This window comes from Hemitrygon akajei, chromosome 20, assembly GCF_048418815.1.
Source record: "Hemitrygon akajei chromosome 20, sHemAka1.3, whole genome shotgun sequence".
Classification (NCBI taxonomy): Eukaryota; Metazoa; Chordata; class Chondrichthyes; order Myliobatiformes; family Dasyatidae; genus Hemitrygon; species Hemitrygon akajei.
In genome coordinates this window covers 28979179-28999171 of record NC_133143.1, presented here as the reverse complement: position 1 = coordinate 28999171, position 19993 = coordinate 28979179, and the positions used below count along the sequence as shown (strand labels likewise).

The 19993-nt window shown below is 41.3% G+C and overlaps 1 protein-coding gene across 2 annotated transcripts in view; it reads right to left on the bottom strand.

The window, feature by feature from the left end:
* The window catches only part of LOC140713684 (uridine phosphorylase 1-like), a 59137-nt gene that overhangs the window by 27442 nt on the left and 11702 nt on the right, over positions 1-19993 (bottom strand). Inside the window, exons 2-5 of one of the 2 annotated variants that reach the window (XM_073024064.1) lie at positions 12338-12455; positions 12094-12252; positions 10005-10119; positions 3305-3514 (exon numbers count right to left, since the gene is read on the bottom strand). In XM_073024064.1, coding sequence (XP_072880165.1) covers positions 3305-3514; positions 10005-10119; positions 12094-12252; positions 12338-12455 — 602 coding nt within the window. The remainder of the gene's footprint in view (positions 1-3304; positions 3515-10004; positions 10120-12093; positions 12253-12337; positions 12456-19993) is intronic. The other variant, XM_073024065.1, reaches the window with a different exon arrangement.

Here is a 19993-nt window from a genome sequence, read left to right as displayed (position 1 = left end):
ACACGCTGCCATAATTTACTTCCATGCATGCTAGACCTGCTTCAGTATTAAAGGAGACTTCAATTTGCTTGAAAACTTCCCAGGTTTTGGGGTCCAGACATGGGAATGTACTCCACATTGATCATCTACTTAGTTGATTATGCTCTGATCACATCCTAACTGGTGCACACCAATTGCGATTAAAAGCCTGATCTCTACTAACCAGCAGCTGTTTATCATTTCTGCCAATGCCACATTCTGGCTCTGTAGATATAGACGCCTGCTTGGCACTATGACCCATGCAACTAGCAATCTACAATAGTGAAGAAGGAAACAAAAAAACAGGAATTGGTGCATTAACCATGTAAAGTTAATTACATAGCACACATTTTGAATTTATGACCTCTAGTTGCTGATCCAATCACATGAGAAATTATTTTTCACCTTCTGATCAATCAAAACCCCCTTATCCTGTTAAGGGAATAAGATATAGAAGCAGAAGTAGGCCATTCAGCCCATTGAGTCTGCCCTAACATTCAATCATGGCTGATTTATTATCTGTCTCAATCGTCTTAACCTATCAGCCTCTACTTTAAATATACCCAATAAAGGTCTCTACAGCCGTCTGCGGCGATGCATTCGACGGACTCACCACCATCTGGCTAAAGCAGTTCCTTCTCGTCGCTGTTCTAAAGGGACGTCCTTGTACTTTGAGGCTGTGGCCTCTGCTCCTAGACTCTCCCACTACTGGAAACATAATCTCCCTATCCACTCTATGTAAACTTTTCAATATTCGATCGGTTTCAATGAGATCCACACCCTGCCCCATTCTTCTAAATTCCAGCGAATACAGGTTCAAAGCCATTAAATGCTCTTCAACATTAACCCTTTAATTCTCAGGATAATTTTCAAGAACACCCTCTGGTCCCTCTAGAACAGAAGCATATCCTTTCTAAGACAAGAAGCCCAAAACTATACAGCATACTCCAAATGCAGTTTGACCAATGTCTTCTAATGCTACAGCATTACAGCACATCCACGTGAAATGAATGCTAACATTGTGTTTGCTTTCCTTACTACTGACTCAACCGGAGGTTAACCTTCAGGAAATCCTGCACTAGGACTCTTGAGCCCATTTGCACCTCTGATTTCTGAATTTACTACCCATTTAGAAAATAATCTACATCTTTATTTCTTCGAGCAAAGGACATGATTATACTCTTCCCTATTCTGTTTTCTATCTGCCACTACTTTTCACATTCTCCTAATCTGTCCAAGTCTTTCTATAGACACCCTGCTCCCTCAACACTACCCGCCCCTCCACCTACCTTTGTATTGTCTGCAAACTTGGCCACAAAGCCATCATATCCATCATCCAGATCATTGACATATAATGTGAAAGGAAGTGGTCCCAGAATAGACCACTGAGGAATACCACTAGTCACTGGCAGCCAACCAGAAAAGGCCCCATTTATATAACCATATAATAATTACAGCACGGAAACAGGCCATCGCGGCCCTTCTAGCCCGTGCCAAATGCTTACTCTCACCTAGTCCCACTGGCCCACACTCAGTCCATAATCCTCCATTCCTTTCCTGTCCATATACCTAACAAATTTTTCTTTAAGTGACAATACTGAACCTGCATCTACCACTTCTACTGGAAGCTTGTTCCACACAGCTAACACTCCTTGAGTAAAGAAATTCCCCCTCGTGTTACCCTTAAACTTTTGACCCCTACCTAACTCTCAACTCATGTCCTAATTACTATTATTATTATTATCATTATTATTATTATTATTATCCCCATTATTCCCACTCTTTGCCTCCAGGCAGTCAGCCTATTTTCTGCCCATACTAGTATCTCTCCTGTAATACCATGGGCTCTTGTTTAGCAGCTTCATATGTGGCATCTTGCAAAAAGGCCTTCTAAAATCTAAGTAAATCACATCTTTGCCCTTTGTCTATACTGCCTCTTTTTTCCTCAAACAATTCCAAAAGATTTGTGAGGCAACATTTCCCCTTAAGGAAACCACACTGTCTTTGGCTTATTTTATCGTGTGCATCTTCATACTCCCAAAACGTCATCCTTAATAATGCACTCCAACATCCTGCCAACCTCTGAAGTCAGGCTAACTGGCCTATAAATTCCAGTCTTTGCCTCCATCCCTTCTTGAAGAGTGGAGTAACATTTTCAATTTTCCAGTCCTGCAGAGCCAATCCGGATCTAGTGACTCTAGAAAGATCAATATTAATACATCCACAATCTGTTCAGCCACCTCTTTCATAACCCTGGGATGTACACCATCTGGCCCAGGTGACTTATCTACCTTTAGAACTTCCAGTTTCCCAAGCACCATTTTCTTAGTAACAGCGACTACACTTACTCCTGCCCCTGATTTTCTGGCATATTGCTGTTGTCTGAAGTGAATACTGATGCAAAATATTTATTGAGTGTGTCCGTCATGTCTTTGTCGCCATTACTACCACTCCAGCGCCATTTCCCAGCAGTCCGATATCCTCTCTTGCCTCTCTTTTACTCTTCATGTATCTGAGAAAAATGTTGGTATCCTCTTTTATATTTTAGCTTACATACATAATTCATCTTTTCTTTCCTTATAGCTTTTTAGTTGCTTTCTGTTGATTTTAAAAGCTTTCCAATCCTCCAGCTCTTAGCTAATTTTTGTAATATTGCACTTTGCTTTTATGTTATTTTTGACTTCCCTTGACAACCAAGATTACCTCAACCTCCCTTTAAAGTGCTTCTTCTTTTTCTTTGGGATAAACCAATCCTGCACCTTCTGAATTACTCCCAGATACTCCAGCCATTGCTGCTCTGCCATCATCCCTGCTAATTGTTCCCTTCTGACTAACCTTGGTCAGTTCCTCTCTCATGCCTCTGTAGCTTCCCTTTCCTCCACTGTAAATACTTCTGATTTTAGCTTCTCCCTTTTAAACTGCAGAGTGAACTTGATAATATTGTAGTCACTGTCTTCTTAGGTTTCCTTTACCTTAAGCTCCCTAAATAAACTATGATGAGATAAATTCTAGCCAAAACAGAACTTGACTTTTTCAGTTACAACTTTATAACTAAAATCCAATGCATTACTAATATCCTAGCAAATCTCTTCTAAATTTTTGTAAGGCCTTTCCCTGACATATGGGCCTCAGAACTACCTACAATACTTCAGCTGAGACCTAATCAACTAAAGTAATATATCGTGCTTCTTTCATACTGCTTGATAATTTTTTTTCATTGAGACTTAAGTGAACCAATCCAAAGCCTGCAATATAGTTAAGAGTACTTTACGAGCGTATTTCCTACCTTCATAAAAATCTGATGTGCACAGCGTATTTCCAAAGACAGTGTCGAACTTGCCAAGTTCCTTGCTGCAGTTAAGCATTTCTTGAGCCAGACGTTCATTGAGTGCAGTTGGATAAGACTTTGTTACCCCCAATACAACCAGTTCAAAGACAGGATTAAAGGAAGGATTCACCGACTCTTTGGTGACCACAACTGTACCTGGCTGCACACCTGAAAAATGAAAAAAAAAAGGTGTCTTTAAAAACCACAGCCTTCTATAATTTGATTTGAGACTCATTCATAGCTTATACATGTATGCCAGGAAGAAAGAATTTGAAAAGAATAGTGGCTTAAGACTGACCGCTTTTTGAAAAAAGTGAAACAGACTTGACAAGCATGGGACCATAGAAATCTGATCCAACAGAGGCTAAATAAATCAGACCAAGTTTTGTCACTAACTCTATTGTAAGTAATTGCATATCAGCATGATGCCAACATCACACAGTATTCTTGCACAAGGCATCACTTTGTTAATTTTTGTATTGTTCACTTGTTCCTGGCAATACTGGTGACTTTTATCTGTCTCCAAATATCCTTGAGCTTAGGGGACAACTAGGAGTCAACCACACTGGTGCATCTGGAGCACAGGCTAGACCAGGTAAGGACGGCAGATTTTCTTCCCCCTAAGAATAGTAGGAGTCCAATCTGATATTATGACAATACTTTTTGAGATAATAGCTCATCACTGAGATTAATGCTAAAGCACAAATCTGGATTTTATGTAGTTCATCAATTTTAATTTCCCCAGCTATAAGGGTGAGATTCAAACTACTCAAACCCAGCTTTTTGCTTCATTCCCCTTTCCCTGCCAGGTTTCGCCTATCACCTTCTGCTGGACCCCTTTCTCTCCCCCAAGCTTCTTATTCTGGCATTTTCCCCTTCCTCAGTCTCGGTCTGAAATGTCCACTCTTTACTCCTCCCTATAGATGCTGCCTGACCTGCTGAGTTGCTCCAGCACTCTGGATTTCCAGCATCTGTAGAATCTCGTTTTTCTGGATCAGGAAACCAGAACCCTCACTTAGTGCAGTCGTCACCCTCTAATTCTCAGACTCCCATCATTGAAATCCTGAGTTTAATTTAATCTCCACCTCTTTGTAATCTTCTTGGAAGGCCCCAGCCACCATTCTACTCATGTCATTGGTACAAAATAGGCCATGAAACAACTTACAAATAACCCCTGCCTCTTCACCCTTCTCTCTCAGAATGCTTTACAGTTGTTCAATGACATCCTTAGCCTGAATTACATTTATGGATATAGGAAAGTATTTCTCCTCTCCCCTCCCCTCTAGCTGTCTTTGACCTTCCTATCAGCAACCCATACAGCTCAGTCACCCATGTGCTTGGCTCAGCCTACACTCACCTGTAGTGCCAATGCACACCTGCACCTCCTACCTGATGTGCCCAGTTGGAACTGGTCACTCATTCCCTTTCTTTCTATAGACACTTGGGTTGCTGGATGGCCACCTCCAGCACCATGCTATCCCTGAAGCATTCATTCATTGGATGAAACCAACTACTACTCAAGGTCCAAAATTCAGATTATTGACCTCAGTCACTTATATCAGTTGCTGCATGTGGTTGCTTAGGTTACCGGATGTATCCTCATTTCCTATGTGGAACAGGACACGTAATGAAGAGGGCTGAGGGACTGCCACTTCTCTTAGATCAACACATAACACCTGGTCATTTCACTGACTTACACTGCTAAAGAACTGTTAGATTCTTCTTAATACAATATTTTTTCATGTTTGTTTTTATAAATACAAGGAGAATGACATAAGTGCAAAGACAAACAATGATTTGCTCTATTTACATATGCTGTGTCTTTTCATGCTATTTGCCAAATTCTATTTTTAAAGATCTCCAGATGTGTGTATATATTATCAAACATTTCTTATAACTAGGCAAGTAGGCAATAATTTTCCATGTTTTTTTGGTTCCTAAGGTTGTCATAGCCGGGGTGGTAGTGGGGATAAGCTCCCACTACCTATAAAGTGCTCCAAATGGCATGTGACTCTAACAGCCTGTGACAACCAAGTCCAACTCTTGGCCGTCAAGTGTGGCTTGGCTACTAGGCCTGACATAACTGTTTCTACTGACAAGAGAAGGGGCAAAGGGGGACCACTGACGCCTCAAAACCAGTTGCTTCAGGCAGGTGGGGCTTGTCAGCCTTGGACGGCAGCCCCCCAGGAGAAGGAAAAGTCTGTTTTTAAACCTCCGCTGCCTAATGGCCATATCTACCGATGGAAAAGGCTTCTGGAGTAAACCCCAAGGAAGAGATCCAGACCCAGGGTACCTAAGGCAGTTTGATGTTGTTTACAACTTCACTCTGGCAACCTCTGTGACGACACTGGTGACAAGCTGTATCAGTGTTTGCCCTTCCCTTGGACTACATCAGTGATGTGGAGAGGGGGAACCCGCTGCATGGGCAACAGCCGGTCCTTCAAATCTTCCAGCCCAGGCTTGCACCCTGGTGAGGACACAGTCCACCAGAGTCACAAACCCATGATCCCCTGGGAAACAACAGCTGCCTACACAATTTTCCATTTTTATTGATTCATGACATCAGTACATCATGTTTTATATTAGCATAGTAACCTAAAGATTCATTTATGTTGTATTAATTTGATGTTCAAGGTTTAGGATGGATTGATCAGAACAGTGGTAATTCTGGAGACACAAGTAACATAGTAAAATTACTGTTTTACACAATCAAGTATATTTAATTAGGTGCACAACAGGAAATATATTTCTTATCAAAAACATTTTAAAATTTATGACAGGGATATTTGAAAAACAAACACTAAAAATATGAATGAGTAAAGTTTAACCCACTGGACAATTGTGAATGGCAATAACAGTCTTTAATGTGCAATGTTTATATCTAGATTGCTGGAGAGTCACAGCATGGGGACAGGGTGTGCATCCCTTCATGTTTGCACTCCTGCTTTTTCCCATCTTTCTACTCACTGCACCTTTTCATGCTCTGCTTTTTCCAAACCACTATTTAATTCTCTTTTATAACATTCATATGGATTATGTTTTATCAGACTTGCTGAATTCTTCTCCCCTGATTTTTCCTTTCCATTGCTGCACGCTGCAAGCTCACGCCCACGACTAAAAAAATTTCCTGAGCTGACAACAGTCCAACTGATTGGCTAACTTAGTGACAATCACAAGTAAAAATACTTTCGATGCTGAAATACAAACAAAATAAAATGCTGGGAAAACTCGTCAGCTTGGACAGCATCAAGAGGAAACAAAATCAGATTGAGGATCTTTCACCATAGCTAAGAAAAAAGTTCAAAAACTATATACATTTTGAAGTGACAGAAAGAGAATGATGAAGGCGTTTGTGTCAGAATTGAGAACAAGGAAGATTTGAATGATACATTTTGTATTGTTCAGAGGGAAGTTAGTTCATAATCTTCTTTCAGCTGGGAGAAACAGAAAATATCATTCCATCTTGTTTGGTCTCCACCCTATTACAAACATGCTCTTCATTATCTCCAGCCTTCTCTGCTTCTATCTCGTTCTAACTAGAGGATCATCGTTTCAGATTGATGATCTTGTTTCTCTCCACAAGTCCACCTCGAGAGTGCATGTTGTCCTGTATTTACCCGGGTTTGCTCCAACATCTCAAAGATGCACGGGTTGCTATGTTAATTGGCTGCTGTAAGTTGGCTTGGTGCTTAGGTGAGTGGTGGAATCTTGGTTGGGGGGGGGGGGGTGAGATCAATGAGAATGTGGGGAAAATGAAAAACGGGATTAATGTAGAAAAATGAGTGTAAATGGGTGTTTTTCAGTCAGTACTGACTCAGTGGGTCAAAGGGCCTCTCTATACCTCTGTAATACAGCTCAACTTGTTCTTGAACAGAAAACCCCTCCCTTGGGGAGACGCATTTATAGATCTTAGTGGACAACGTATTTTGCCACCAACATCTTCATAGATGTTTTCTTTCTGAGGTGTTATACAGCACAGACTCTAATATCCTAACCTTAAACTAACTTCTCGATTCACTCACCCTCCATGCCTGTCTCCAAAGCTGGACATTGACTGGAAAAAACAACCACGCTTTACCAGAATTAATTTCACCACACCATAGGACCTCTGATTTTCACTGTAGACTTCCTCCTTTGGTCTCCTCCCCATTGTTTCACTTTCCAAAACTCGTCTGAATCATTCTGTAATCACGCTTGTGCAAGTTACTTGCAGCAAATTTCAGCTGCCTTTCTGGACTTAATGTCATTAGAGTCGAGCTGCCTAACGTGAGCCCTCTAAACTCTGAACATTTGAGTCAGGACTGGGTGAGAGAGATCTACATTCTGCCAAAATATTCCAGTTAAGCTTGGGTCCAAATATGTCATGGTACACCCACCCAGTTTATTACAATAATTAATTTCTTAGAATCTTGGCAATCAAGTCAGCACTTATTGCTCATTCTTTAAAAGGGTGGTAACAAGGTACACCTTTAACCTTCTAAAATAATTCTGGTGAAAGTACTTTGGTGCAGTTGAGTAGAGACATGCAGGATTCAGGACTATTGGCAATGAATGATCGATTTATTTCCAACTCAGATGAAGCATGGCTTCAAGGGGAACCTGCAGGTGGTGGTGTCCCAGTGCTCCTGCTGCCCTTGTAGCAGACATCACCGGTTTGAGAGATGCTGTCAGCACATCCCAGCCAAATCACTGCATTACATTTTGTAGATGGTAAACTCTGTAGCCACCATGCAGTAGCAGTGGTGGAAATGAATCTTCAGGGTGTTGATGGGATGGGAGTCAAGAGGGCTGGATAATTAGAGATGGCCATTGCCTGGTATCTTTACGGCACAAATATTACGTGCCATTTTTCAGTCTATGCCTGAATGCTATCTACCTTTAACAGTGCACCTGTGGACCGCCTTATTTGATGGACACTCTGATTAGAATCAAACATCTCCATTTCCAACCTTACATTAATAATAGATCATTGATGAAGCAACTGAAGACGAAGTCTAGGACACTCTCATGAAGGTCTTCTGCAGCGAGGTTCTTGTGCTGTGGTCATGGACACCCAACCCTCTGCCTCTGAATGATGTATGACTCCAACCACTGAGAGTGTTTTTCAGTTTTACCAAGGACCCTTGCACCTCGTCAAATGCTGCCTTCATATCAATGACAGCAACCCCCATCTCACTTCTAAAACTCAGCTCTTCAGCCTGCAATTACTCAGCCTTGCCGTTTGCACTGATGTGCATAGCCTCGATACGGCCGAGGATCAGGAACCCCGCGCTCAACAGCGGTGAGCAGGTTATCGGTGAGTGCCACCATATGCCAGCGCTGATGACACCTTGCCATTATGCTAATGGTTGAGAACACCGATTAGACAGTAATTAATCAGACTTGACTTGTTCTACTTCTTGTGAACTAGATGTACTCTGGCAATTTGCCACACTGCTGGGTGGATGACTATATTAATTTGGCTAAATATACATTTGTTCTAGAGCACAAGGTCTTTAGGAGCACCAGAGCCAGATGCTGTTTTCTCCAATAGCATTTGTTTAAGCCAATTCTCTGAGCTATTTTGTAAAGTTGTGAGAAGTGGCTAGAGTTTCAGACTGGCTTCTATGAGTTTCTCTCAGGAGGAAGCCAAGATGAATAATCTCGCCACACTCCGAGCTCAATAAGGTTGCAGATGCTTCACTTTTGCCTTTAGAAACTGACATCGTTAAGGATCAAGATAAGTTTGGGGTTGCCTTCTCCCAATTGTCTACCACCCCACCATTTAAAACTAGATGTGAGAGCACTGTAGAACCTTCAACCTGATCAATCGGTTGTGAGGTTGCTTCACTCTGCCTATTGTAGACATTACAAGCATTTTATTTTGCCGTTTACTAAGAATATTGTAGATTTTTTACCTTATCTAAACAAGCATTTCATCATTTTTTTGTATGTCTACTGCACTTTTCCATGAACCTGGGCTGATGCCCGGCTTGAAAATAATACTGGGCAAAGGATATGCTGGCTCGGATGATCTTACCCAGGTCAGCTTGAGTCAGTGTCAGTTAGTGGTGGCATTTGTCCAGGGAGATAAAAGAGGGTCTTCACCGAGGATGGGAAGTTTCTTTAAGTGGTGTTGAATTCAAGCTTAATCAGAATCAGGTTTATTATCACTGGCATGTGACGTGAAATTTGTTATCTTAGCAGCAGCAGTTCAATGCAATACATAATATAGAAGAGAAAAAAAATAAAAATAATAAGAAGTAAATTAATTACAGTATACATATATTGAATAGATTAAAAAAACGGAAATACTGTATATTAAAAAAGTGAGGTACTGTCCAAGGGTTCAATGTCCATCGGATGACAGAGGGGAAGAAGCTGTTCCTGGATCGCTGAGTATGTGCCTTCAGGCTTCTGTACCTCCTACCTGGTGGTAACAGTGGGGTAAGTGAACATGGTAACACTCAGCAAGGAGTGGGTGGAATCCCAGGTGTGACAGTCCATTCTCCTCAATGTCATGGACAGATGGAGACATCTGCTCCTGTGAGGGAAGCTTGGCAAGGGATCTCAAAGGTAAGTGTGATTCCATGTCAACAAGCATGATATTCTGAAAATATATCACTGAGATAAATAACGTATCAAAGTTGACAACCACTCGTTCGTTAGAATACTGTACCTATTCCACCAGAGGTGCCCATACGAAAGGCAACAACATCAGAGCACTTGGCATGGGAAAGCAACTTGATGAGTTCATGTAACATGATTAAGATCGAGGGGATCCCGATGCCGTGCTGAAACAAAACAGAAATTCAACGTTATTTACTTTTTATGCTTGTGATATTTGCATTTGCACATATATACAGCTAGGTTACTAAGACATTTGCATAGTACTGTAGTAATTTTGTGTTTGCTCTGTACTGCTGTCACACCAAAAATAAATTTCATGACATATGTGACTGATGATCTTCTGATATGGGTCTCTGTCGTGGACTGAGAGTGGGAAGGGAGCAGGGACAGGGGAATTATGATTGGGAAAAGGGGAAGGGAGAGGGGAGGGAGCAGGAAGCACCAGAAAGACATTCTGTAATGATCAATAAACCAATCATTTGGAATCAAATGACTTTGCCTGGTATCTCAGTGGTACCCGTGCCACCCCTGCCCTGGCACTCCTTTTCTGCTACCTGTTCCAAACCCCTCCTCGTCATCCCCAACATCCTTTGCTCCTACCAGATCTACAAACCCTATTTCCGCTGCACATTGACAAATACAGTGCTGTGCAAAAGTCTTAGGCACCCGATCTATATATACGTGCCTATGACTTTCACACAGTCCTGTACATCAACCACTCAGCCTTTCTGGCTGAGCATGCTTCAGCCTTGTGTTCATAACACTTGCTGGGTCTTGCCGTCAGTTAGACTGGGCGTTCCTGGAGTCACTGCTCTAGCTTGCTGCCTAACTAGTTAGTCACTATTATCCTGGACTAAATGGCTTTGATCTGAGTCGCTTAGCTCTCCCTATTGCATGGTGTTTTTAGTCTTTACCGTGAACAGATTCCTGTGTTGCTGTTTCACTAGGTTCCCAATCAGAATCAGGTACAATATCACTGATATGCATTGTGAAATTTGTTGTTATATGTCAATTGCAGTAAGTTTAAAATGTTAAATAAGTAGCGCAGAAAGAAAGAGAAAAAATTGTGAAGTATTGCTCATGGGTTCAATGTCCATTTCGAAGTCTGATGGCAGAGGGGAAGAAGCTGTTCCTGAATTGTTGAGTGTGTGCCTTCAGGCTCCTTTACCTCCTCCCTGATGGTAGCAATGAGAAGAGGGCATGCCAGCTGATAGATGCTGCCTTTTTGAGGCAATGCTCCTTGAAGATATTCTGGATGCCGAGGAGGTTAGTGCCTATGATGGAACGACTGAGCTTACAACTTTCTGCAGCTTATTTCAGTCCTGGGCAGTAACACACCCCTCTCCCCCCCCCCCCCCCCCCCCCATATCAGATACTTCAGCATGACCTTCTCCATTCTTTACTAAACCATGTTTAATCCTCTGACTTGATTGCAACAGGGATTTACCAGTTTACCAGTTTCCTCGATCCCTCCCTCACAGAAAAAACCACAACAATAACAATCCCCAATCCCTTCCCCATAGAAAAAACAGCCGCAATAACAACTTCCGACCCCCCTCACTCACAGAGAAAAACAGACCGTTACTGTGTGAATTACCACCATGACTGTTGTCCTGCCCACCATGATTAGTCTTTCTAGCTAGTTGGACGGTATGTAAATGATATCATTTTTGAGTAGTTCCTGCATGTTGTCCATAATATATGATTCCTTAAACACAATGTCAAACTGTTTCTTGTCTAGTCTTTGGGTCCGCACTTCCAAGTAGGAAGACTGGGAGGAGGATTTTGCAAAGGTGAATGGCCCGGAAGGAACTTTCCATCTTCAAATTTGATGTCTCAGACATTGTCAAGTGATTAGTCCGGACTCTATTTCAACATTTCGGTTTTAGAACTGAATGTAGTTCGGAACTAACCACGTTACTCCAGGTCTGGAGTCACACAAAAGTCAGGCTTGGTGAAGATGGCAGATTTCTTGCTCTACTACGAAAATCCAAGGTCTTATTGCAGTGAGTTCTGAACTCAGATTATTTGTCCAAGTCTCTACATTCTGATAATTTAACCACCGTACACCAAACTTTAATAAACTATATGCAGGTACAGAATGTTATCTCCATTCCTTATTATTTATAATTACTTACACTGACGGATAGGACTGGCCCCACTTTATACATGCTATACCGGTCAGTGTGGGCACAGATATCAGGAATATCAGCAGTGGCACATCCCAATCCCAAAAACTCATTCATGTACTGACTAAAGGACTTCATTCGCCATGGACTTCCACCTACACATACAAACTGGCAGAAAAGAAGAAATATTTTTTTACTTTTTCCATAAAAAAAACCATGTGTTGCTATTTCAACAATCAAACCAATATCTTACCTTAACATCACCAAACATAGCAGGAAGATCATGAGTTCTAGTGCCTAGGTCAAAATGGTACAAAATATCCTCTTTCATTGTTGATAGATAGGGATTTGATACATAGGCACTTCGTTCTCTGGAAAAAAGATACACCATTGACTGTAATATTTTGAGAATAAATTTTGTATTACAGTACTTAAATCACTGCACCCATGTATAACTGAGGAGTTACTAAATGCTTTTGTCATCTTATTTGTAATTCATCCTAAATGCATTTAATTATACTTCATAAAAATATTTTAAAGTAAAGCTAATCATGTAACCACTAGAGAAACATTATCAAACTAGATAGAACCTACTGCCTGACCTATATCGAGAGTGTAATACAGTCGGCCCTCCTTATCCGCGGGGGATTGGGCCCTGGACCCCCCACGGATACCAAAAAATCCGGATGCTCAAGTCCCTTATGTAAAATGGCATAGTATTTCCAAATAACCTATGCACATCCTCCCGTATACTTTAAATCATCTCCAGATTACTTATAATACCTAATACAATGTAAATGCTATGTAAATAGTTGTTATACTGTATTGTTTAGGGAATAATGACAAGAAAAAAAAAGTCTGTACATGCTCAGTACACGCAACCATTGTTGCTCTTCTGGGAATGCTGATGCTGCCTTGGCATCAGCCGATCCCGATTCTCCTGTGATCTTTAAGTTCTTGAGGCTGTAGCGCTTTACATAGCTAGCCGGCCATCCCTTACTAGCCTTAAACTCCTTCCTCTCACTCACAACACAACTCGCAAACGAACGAGACGCGAGGCGAACAATGCTCAACTTCCGGGTTTTCCCGATCCGCAGTCGGTTGAATCCGTGCATGCGGAACCTACGTATAAGGAGGGACGACCGCATAGGTTGCAGTTCACAGAACTGTCTCTAGTTTTCTTCATTGTGAGGACTTGTTCAAATGCATTCCACCCTCTTCCTCCTGCAGAACCATTCCCCCTTTCTCCAACCACCAAATCCTCTCCTTTACGTTACAGTGTTATATTGTGAAACACCTTTTTCATTCTTAGCAATACAGATCTGCAATCTGCTTTCACTTGTGTTCTAAATTCTATTTGCTTAATTTTATTATTTTTTCTCTCCCTCTGTGCATTGTGTGTTTGTTGGTCTTTTTTTTAAATGGGTTCTTGTTTTGTGGCTGCCAGTAAGGAGGTGAATCTCAAGGTTGCATTATGCATACATACTTTGAACTTTCGGTGTTGGTGGAAGAAATCAAAAGGATAAATCACACTGATGCCAAACACATGCTTTGTTTGTAGGTCAACAAGAGTGGGTGGCTTGCTGTAAATTCTGGACCATTTGCTAAATTTTGCTGAAAACAGCATTTGTTCTATACAAGCTGCTGCCACCCCCTCATTCCTCCGCAACATGCTTTTTGATTACTGTGATGTCAAGGATGTTGCGGCCTTTTGTGTTTCAAACGTGTATCTCTGCTAGTAAATGAAAAGCATGTGAGTGCCAGTTTAGACTATAGCTCACTGGGTAGTGGATCAGAATCAGCTCAGCCCTGCTCCAAATACCATGAATAAAGAGATGTAAGTATGTTCAACGTTATAAGTCAAAAGCAACTTGCATACTGTACGTAAATGCCTTTACTTTGAGTCTTGGACTCTGCTTTCCATTAGGTTTGGCTTTGTGATTTATCTCCAAAAAAATGAGAACATGCACTTGAATGAATACTTAGTACTTAACTACCTCCAACTTCCTTTCTAATTTGCATGCAATCCTAATTTGGATATATATGTCATTGTTACATCATCATCATTGGGCCAAAGTCAAGGAACTCCCCATCCAATTGCACTAGGAGCATGCTTTATTGGCTCATCTCATAGCATGGCAATTAGGGATGAGCAATTAATCGTCCTTCCATAACACACATATCCAGTGAGTAAATATATACACTTTATGCCAATGTATCAACAACTCAAACAGAAATCATCTGCATTCTTTCAAAATGCAGAGTTAGTTTTTTTTTAATCAAAATACATATAGGTCACCATATCCTACTCTGAAATTCATAGTGTCTCTAAATAGTTATTCTGCTTGGGATGGTACTACATTGGCATAAAGTGTATGTAAGCGCCTATGGAGTGAAATGAACAGCCAACGTTTTCGGTCGATGCCCTTCACCAATTCCAGAGTTTCCTCTTTGGTTTAGTACTTGGGAGATTTGTTTCTTGTTGGTTCAACTGATTACTGAGCCATTCACTACAATATCAAGGTGCCCCCCATGTGTAAAAATATTTTCTTTACGTATATCCTGCCTTTTGTCAACAAATGCACAGATAAGGGTTAGTTTGCACACTGGTAAATTCTAGTTGGTAAACTTTTCAGCACTTCTGTTGAACCTTGTCAGTCACTGCATCACAATGCTTGTCCACATAAGTTGTCATTTCTTCTTGGTATATAAGGAATAATTAAAGCCATCACCCATCTCAAATACCCTGCCCTTGTCACAGTTTCCATTCTGTTCCCTGGGCACTCCGGAGAGGATTAACACCACACTCACTTCCAAACTGAAGTTTCCAGCACAGATACTCTTTATTCCCGAAGCTACCTCAAAAATAATACCGGTCTGCCCACAGCCAATCCATCTTCTAATTAAATCTTCCCTTTCTCACCTCTCTGTTCTACTCGTGCACTACCCTCCTTGCTTTTAATAAATTCAAAACATCACCAGTGAAACCTACATCGAGTCTTCTCCACACAGACTAATACTGGCTCCCAGTCTCAGAGTGTCTCAGATTTAATATCTTTAACCATGCCTTTAAAATGCTTCTTGGTCTATCTTTCCTTTATAACCTTCCCTAAAACCTACAATCCGCTGAAGACGTGGTCACTCAAACCCTGACATACATATTTTGCGTGTTTCTCTGATGATAACTGCTACCTAGAAACAACTGTCTGGAATGCCCACACTAATCCTTTTAATTTTTTTTTTAAATTGACTTTTAAACGTTATCTCTTTGATATCTTGCTTTATATCTCCCTAAGGCCCTGCATCTTTGGATTGGCAACTTTTATGATCTGGGCTGTTCGTACAGGTTGAAGGTGTAATATTAAAGCAAGCTTCTTGTGCAGCTAGTTTATGCTGCCGGTAATGCTATACCACATGGATTCTTAAGTATCATTAAAAATAATAATTAAGAGCTGGGATCCTTCAAGTATATTTTCCATCATAATTCAATTTGCCTACTGGAGGCATTAATATTTAATAATGAAGCATCATTAGAAATGTGCACTCAAATATTTTTATACAATGATAGCTACAAACGGCTGACTGAATTGCTGTAGGGTCCTAGAAAATAACTTAATATAAATGACAGTTAAAGTCTATAAATATTGAGCTTATCTACAGAAAGCAGGTTTTTATATAAATTCACTGCAGTGGAGGGAACGTTTACCTGAACAGGCAAGAGCTTTCGGACTGAGCAGAAGAACAGCAGTAATAGTGTAAGCTGCTGTCATTCCACTTCCAAGTGGCACTCAGCCAGCCCTGACAACTGTGCATGGTCAGCACCCATTGCGCACCTCCCGACCGAGCTCTGAGCGTGCAAGCTGCATTCGGAGCATGCAAGCCACAGCAGAATGAGATATTCAGCAACCTTCTAATGAGAAGGCCTTCCAATAACAAATATGTCATGGTAGTTGCAAAATTTTAACCCACGAACATTCTTATATTTGTCTGGTATTAACATTGGTGAAAGCGCAGAGTTTCAACATATCAGGAATATGTTAAATATAGATTAAGTACCATTTGTAGAAATCACATCACAAATTAACTGAATCTAATAGTGGTTATTGTAATGCTGTCAAGAAGAAAGATATGAAATAGTACTCTATATTTTATGGATTTCTACAGATGCTTTTTTAATGAGAGCTTTAAAAAGGCCAGTTTATGCTCCAGATACTCCAGCAAAGGCAGGGGAAATATGGATAGGATTTAAATTAATATGCTCCATCAAGACTTGTTCCCACTTATCACACAGCTACCCCAGTCCACAAGAGAGGCAGGTGCGACAATTAAAGCAAAGTCTCCTGGGTGACCAAAGAGATAAGGTAAATTGAAAGCAGTAATGTATGAGAAAATATTGAAAATACTTAAAAAATAAAGAAATCCAAAAATCTTCCAGAGGCAAAAGGCAAGTTATGGATAGTAAGAGGGGTGTGGCTAGATGGTTAAAGAAACCAAACGGTACTCTATATCAGTCTTTACTGACGTCTGCTTATTCTAATCTGTTAGAGGCATAGAGTGTGAAAGCCCTTCTTAGCTTGGTCAGAACTTGTACATGGTGTGTAACTCTAGGCATGACACTTTCATAAAGATGTGAAGCCTTAGAGTGAGTTGCCAAATAAAATTTCTTGAGAAAGGTTCTTGGGATTATGGAGTTTACCTTGCATGGACACAGTGGAGAAGCTGTGGTCATTTTAGAAGTGGTGTAAACATTTATTATTTACTGATTTATTGAGATACAGTGCGGAGTAGACCCTTCTAGCCCTTCAAACCACACTACCCAGCAACATCCCCGATTTCGCCCTAACCTAATCACTGGAGAATTTAAATGACCAACTGGTATGTTTTTGGACAGTGGGAGGAACCCAGAGTCGGGGGGGGGGGGGGGAACATACAAACTCCTTATAGATAACAGCAGAAACTGAACTCTATAATCTACAGAGCACAACTGCTTTAAAGTGATGAGGATCAAGTGATATACAGGAAAGGTGACTAGTAAACACAAGAGGAAAAGCTTTTCTTCTTTACACATCAAACTGTTGGATCCTCTAAAGTGAATGCAGACTTAAATCATGTGTTCAAGAGGGAACCAAGTAAGGACTTGAAAGGGGAAAATAATTGCAGGACCTTGAGAATGGAGGGGAGATTGGGATTAGTTAGAAAGCCTTTGCATGGAGCCTACACATTCTTGATGGGGGAATAAAGCCTCCATCTGTGCTATAATCTGTCTGCAATTGTTTTCAATCTGACAGCAAGCCCAGTTCACAGGGCAGCTACCTGCTGGTCTGGTAAACGTGTCAGCTCTGATGGAAGGGAAAATCTATCACATGGCATAGTAGAAAATTTATGATAAACTAGCCTGTATATTAAAGTATAAAACTTGGAGGCATACAGATTCCTCAAAATAAAATTGCGGAAATTACCCCCTTCTTCTGCAAGCCAGTTTATTTGCCGCACAACCCTTTCCCCCACTCCACACAATCCATCACTTGATTGCAAGTTTATAGATTGGAGCAGAATTTTTGATTTTCTTGTTTTCAGTTCTCTATCTATTCTGGTTAAAACTATCTAAATAATATTTTCATTGATTCACGTAACAAACCAAGTCATGTAAGAGTGATACTATTCAAGCTGCCTTGGTTAGCATGAAGCAATTCTAAAGACAAAATGATTTGCTCCTGTACACTATTAATCTGTAAATAATTCTTCAAGGTTTACCTACAATCAGCCTGGCCAGCTGTTCATCAGGTATCTTTCTGAAATTACTAGATTAATTAGTACCAAGCAATCATTTTAAAACTTACCAATTAGCATAGAAACATAGAAAATAGGTGCAGGAGTAGGCCATTCGGCCCTTCGAGCCTGCACCGCCATTCAGTATGATCATGGCTGATCATCCAACTCAGAACCCTGTACCTGCTTTCTCTCCATACCCCCTGATCCCTTTAGCCACAAGGGCCATATCTAACTTCCTGTTAAATATAGCCAATGAACCGGCCTCAACTGTTTCCTGTGGCAGAGAATTCCACAGATTCACCACTCTCTGTGTGAAGAAGTTTTTCCTCATCTCATGGTTATCTTGACTATACCTCTTCCCACCATAGCTCCTGTAAAAATGCTATTCCCTTTCCTCCGTTCCTTCACCTCTGCTGCACCTGTTCCCAGGATGAGGCTTTCCTTTCCAGGACATCAGAGACATCAGAGACTTCTTCAAAGAACGGGGTTTCCCTTCCTCCACCATTGATGCTGACCTCACCCCCATCTCCTCCATTTCCCGGACATCTGAGCTCTCCCCATTTTCCCGTTGCCTTAGCAGCGATAGAGTCCCACTTGCCCTTACCGACAACACGAGCCTCAACATCCAATGCATCATCCTCCGCAACTTCCATCATCTTCAAAGGGATCCGACTACTAAACACATCCTTCCCTCTCTCTCCCTCCCCCCCGCTTTCTGCAGGCATCACTCCCTCCATGAATCCCTCATCCATTTGCCCCTCCCGACACTCATCCCTGCAAGCGGCCCAAGTGCTACACCTGCTCGTCCACCTCCTCCCTCACCTCCATTCAGGAGCCCCAAATAGCCCATCCAGGTGTGGCAACACTTCACCTGCGAATCTGCTGGGGTCATCCATTGTGTCCAGTGCTCCCGATGCGGCCTCCTCTACATTGGTGAGACCCGCCGTAAACTGGGGGGACACACAGCATCCAGCACCTCCGCTCCATCCGCCAAAAGCAGAACTTCCCAGTGGCCAAATATTGTAATTCCCATTCCCATTCTTGTTCCTGCATGTCGGTCCACGGCACCCTCTTGTGCCAAGGTGAGGCCACCCTCAGGGTGGAGGAGCAACTCCTCATATTCTGTCTGGGTACCCTCCAACTTGATAGCTTCTCCGATCACCTTCCAGCTATCCTCCTTCCCCCACCCCCCACCTTTTCATTCTGGCATCTTCCCCCTTTCCTTCTCAGTCCTGATGAAGGGTCTTGGCCCGAAAGGGCAACTGTTTACTCATTTCCACAGATGCTGCCTGACCTGCTGAGTTCCTCCACCAATTTGTTTGTGGTGCTTAGTACGAGTAATGCTTTCCTTGACTATTTTCATCAACAGTATCCCTGTTATAAACATGTGTTTAATTTTAACACTGCATTAATATAAGTTTAATAATTGCAAGCATGGTTTGATTTTGATCTTTCCTCTTCTAGAAGGTGCAATGAACTTATTGGCTGTTTAATTTAGCAACTTCATGCTCACTTAACTTCATGACTGACATTTTTTAAACAAATTGATTAAAACCCTCAAACTGCCACATGTAGAATGTGAACTAATTTTATCTGGATATATTGATCCAGATCTCTGAATAACCAGCCTAGTAAACAAGCTATAATATCAGCCTGTTCACGAGTCCACATTTTGTACTAGTCACATACAAACAGCATCTGCTGTTCTCAGCAATACATTTTTCTACAAAGATTTGCTTCCACTGTATTGACATTGTTTAGTCCCACACAAAGGTTAGTCAACTAAGTCAATTTACAAAAAGCCAAACCAAAATCACTGCCTAACTTGGCTATTTTAAACTGACAAGATGAGCCCTGAAGCCGGGCTTCAATGAATTAATCTCTTTAGTTTGGACACCTATCTAGACAGGCGCATGGCAGGATATAAAAAATGAAATTCATGGTCACAATGAGGAATCTATTAGTAGTTACAGGTGGATGAAGCAGTAAATGTGTTGATACAGAAAATGATATTGCAGAGGTGGATAGGAATTACGTAGTCAAGCAGCTGAGTCCCATTTGTGTAATTAGTTTCATAACTCTCAGTACTGTGCTGAACTGACACAGTCATCTGTCAGTTCTCCAAACAAGCCACACC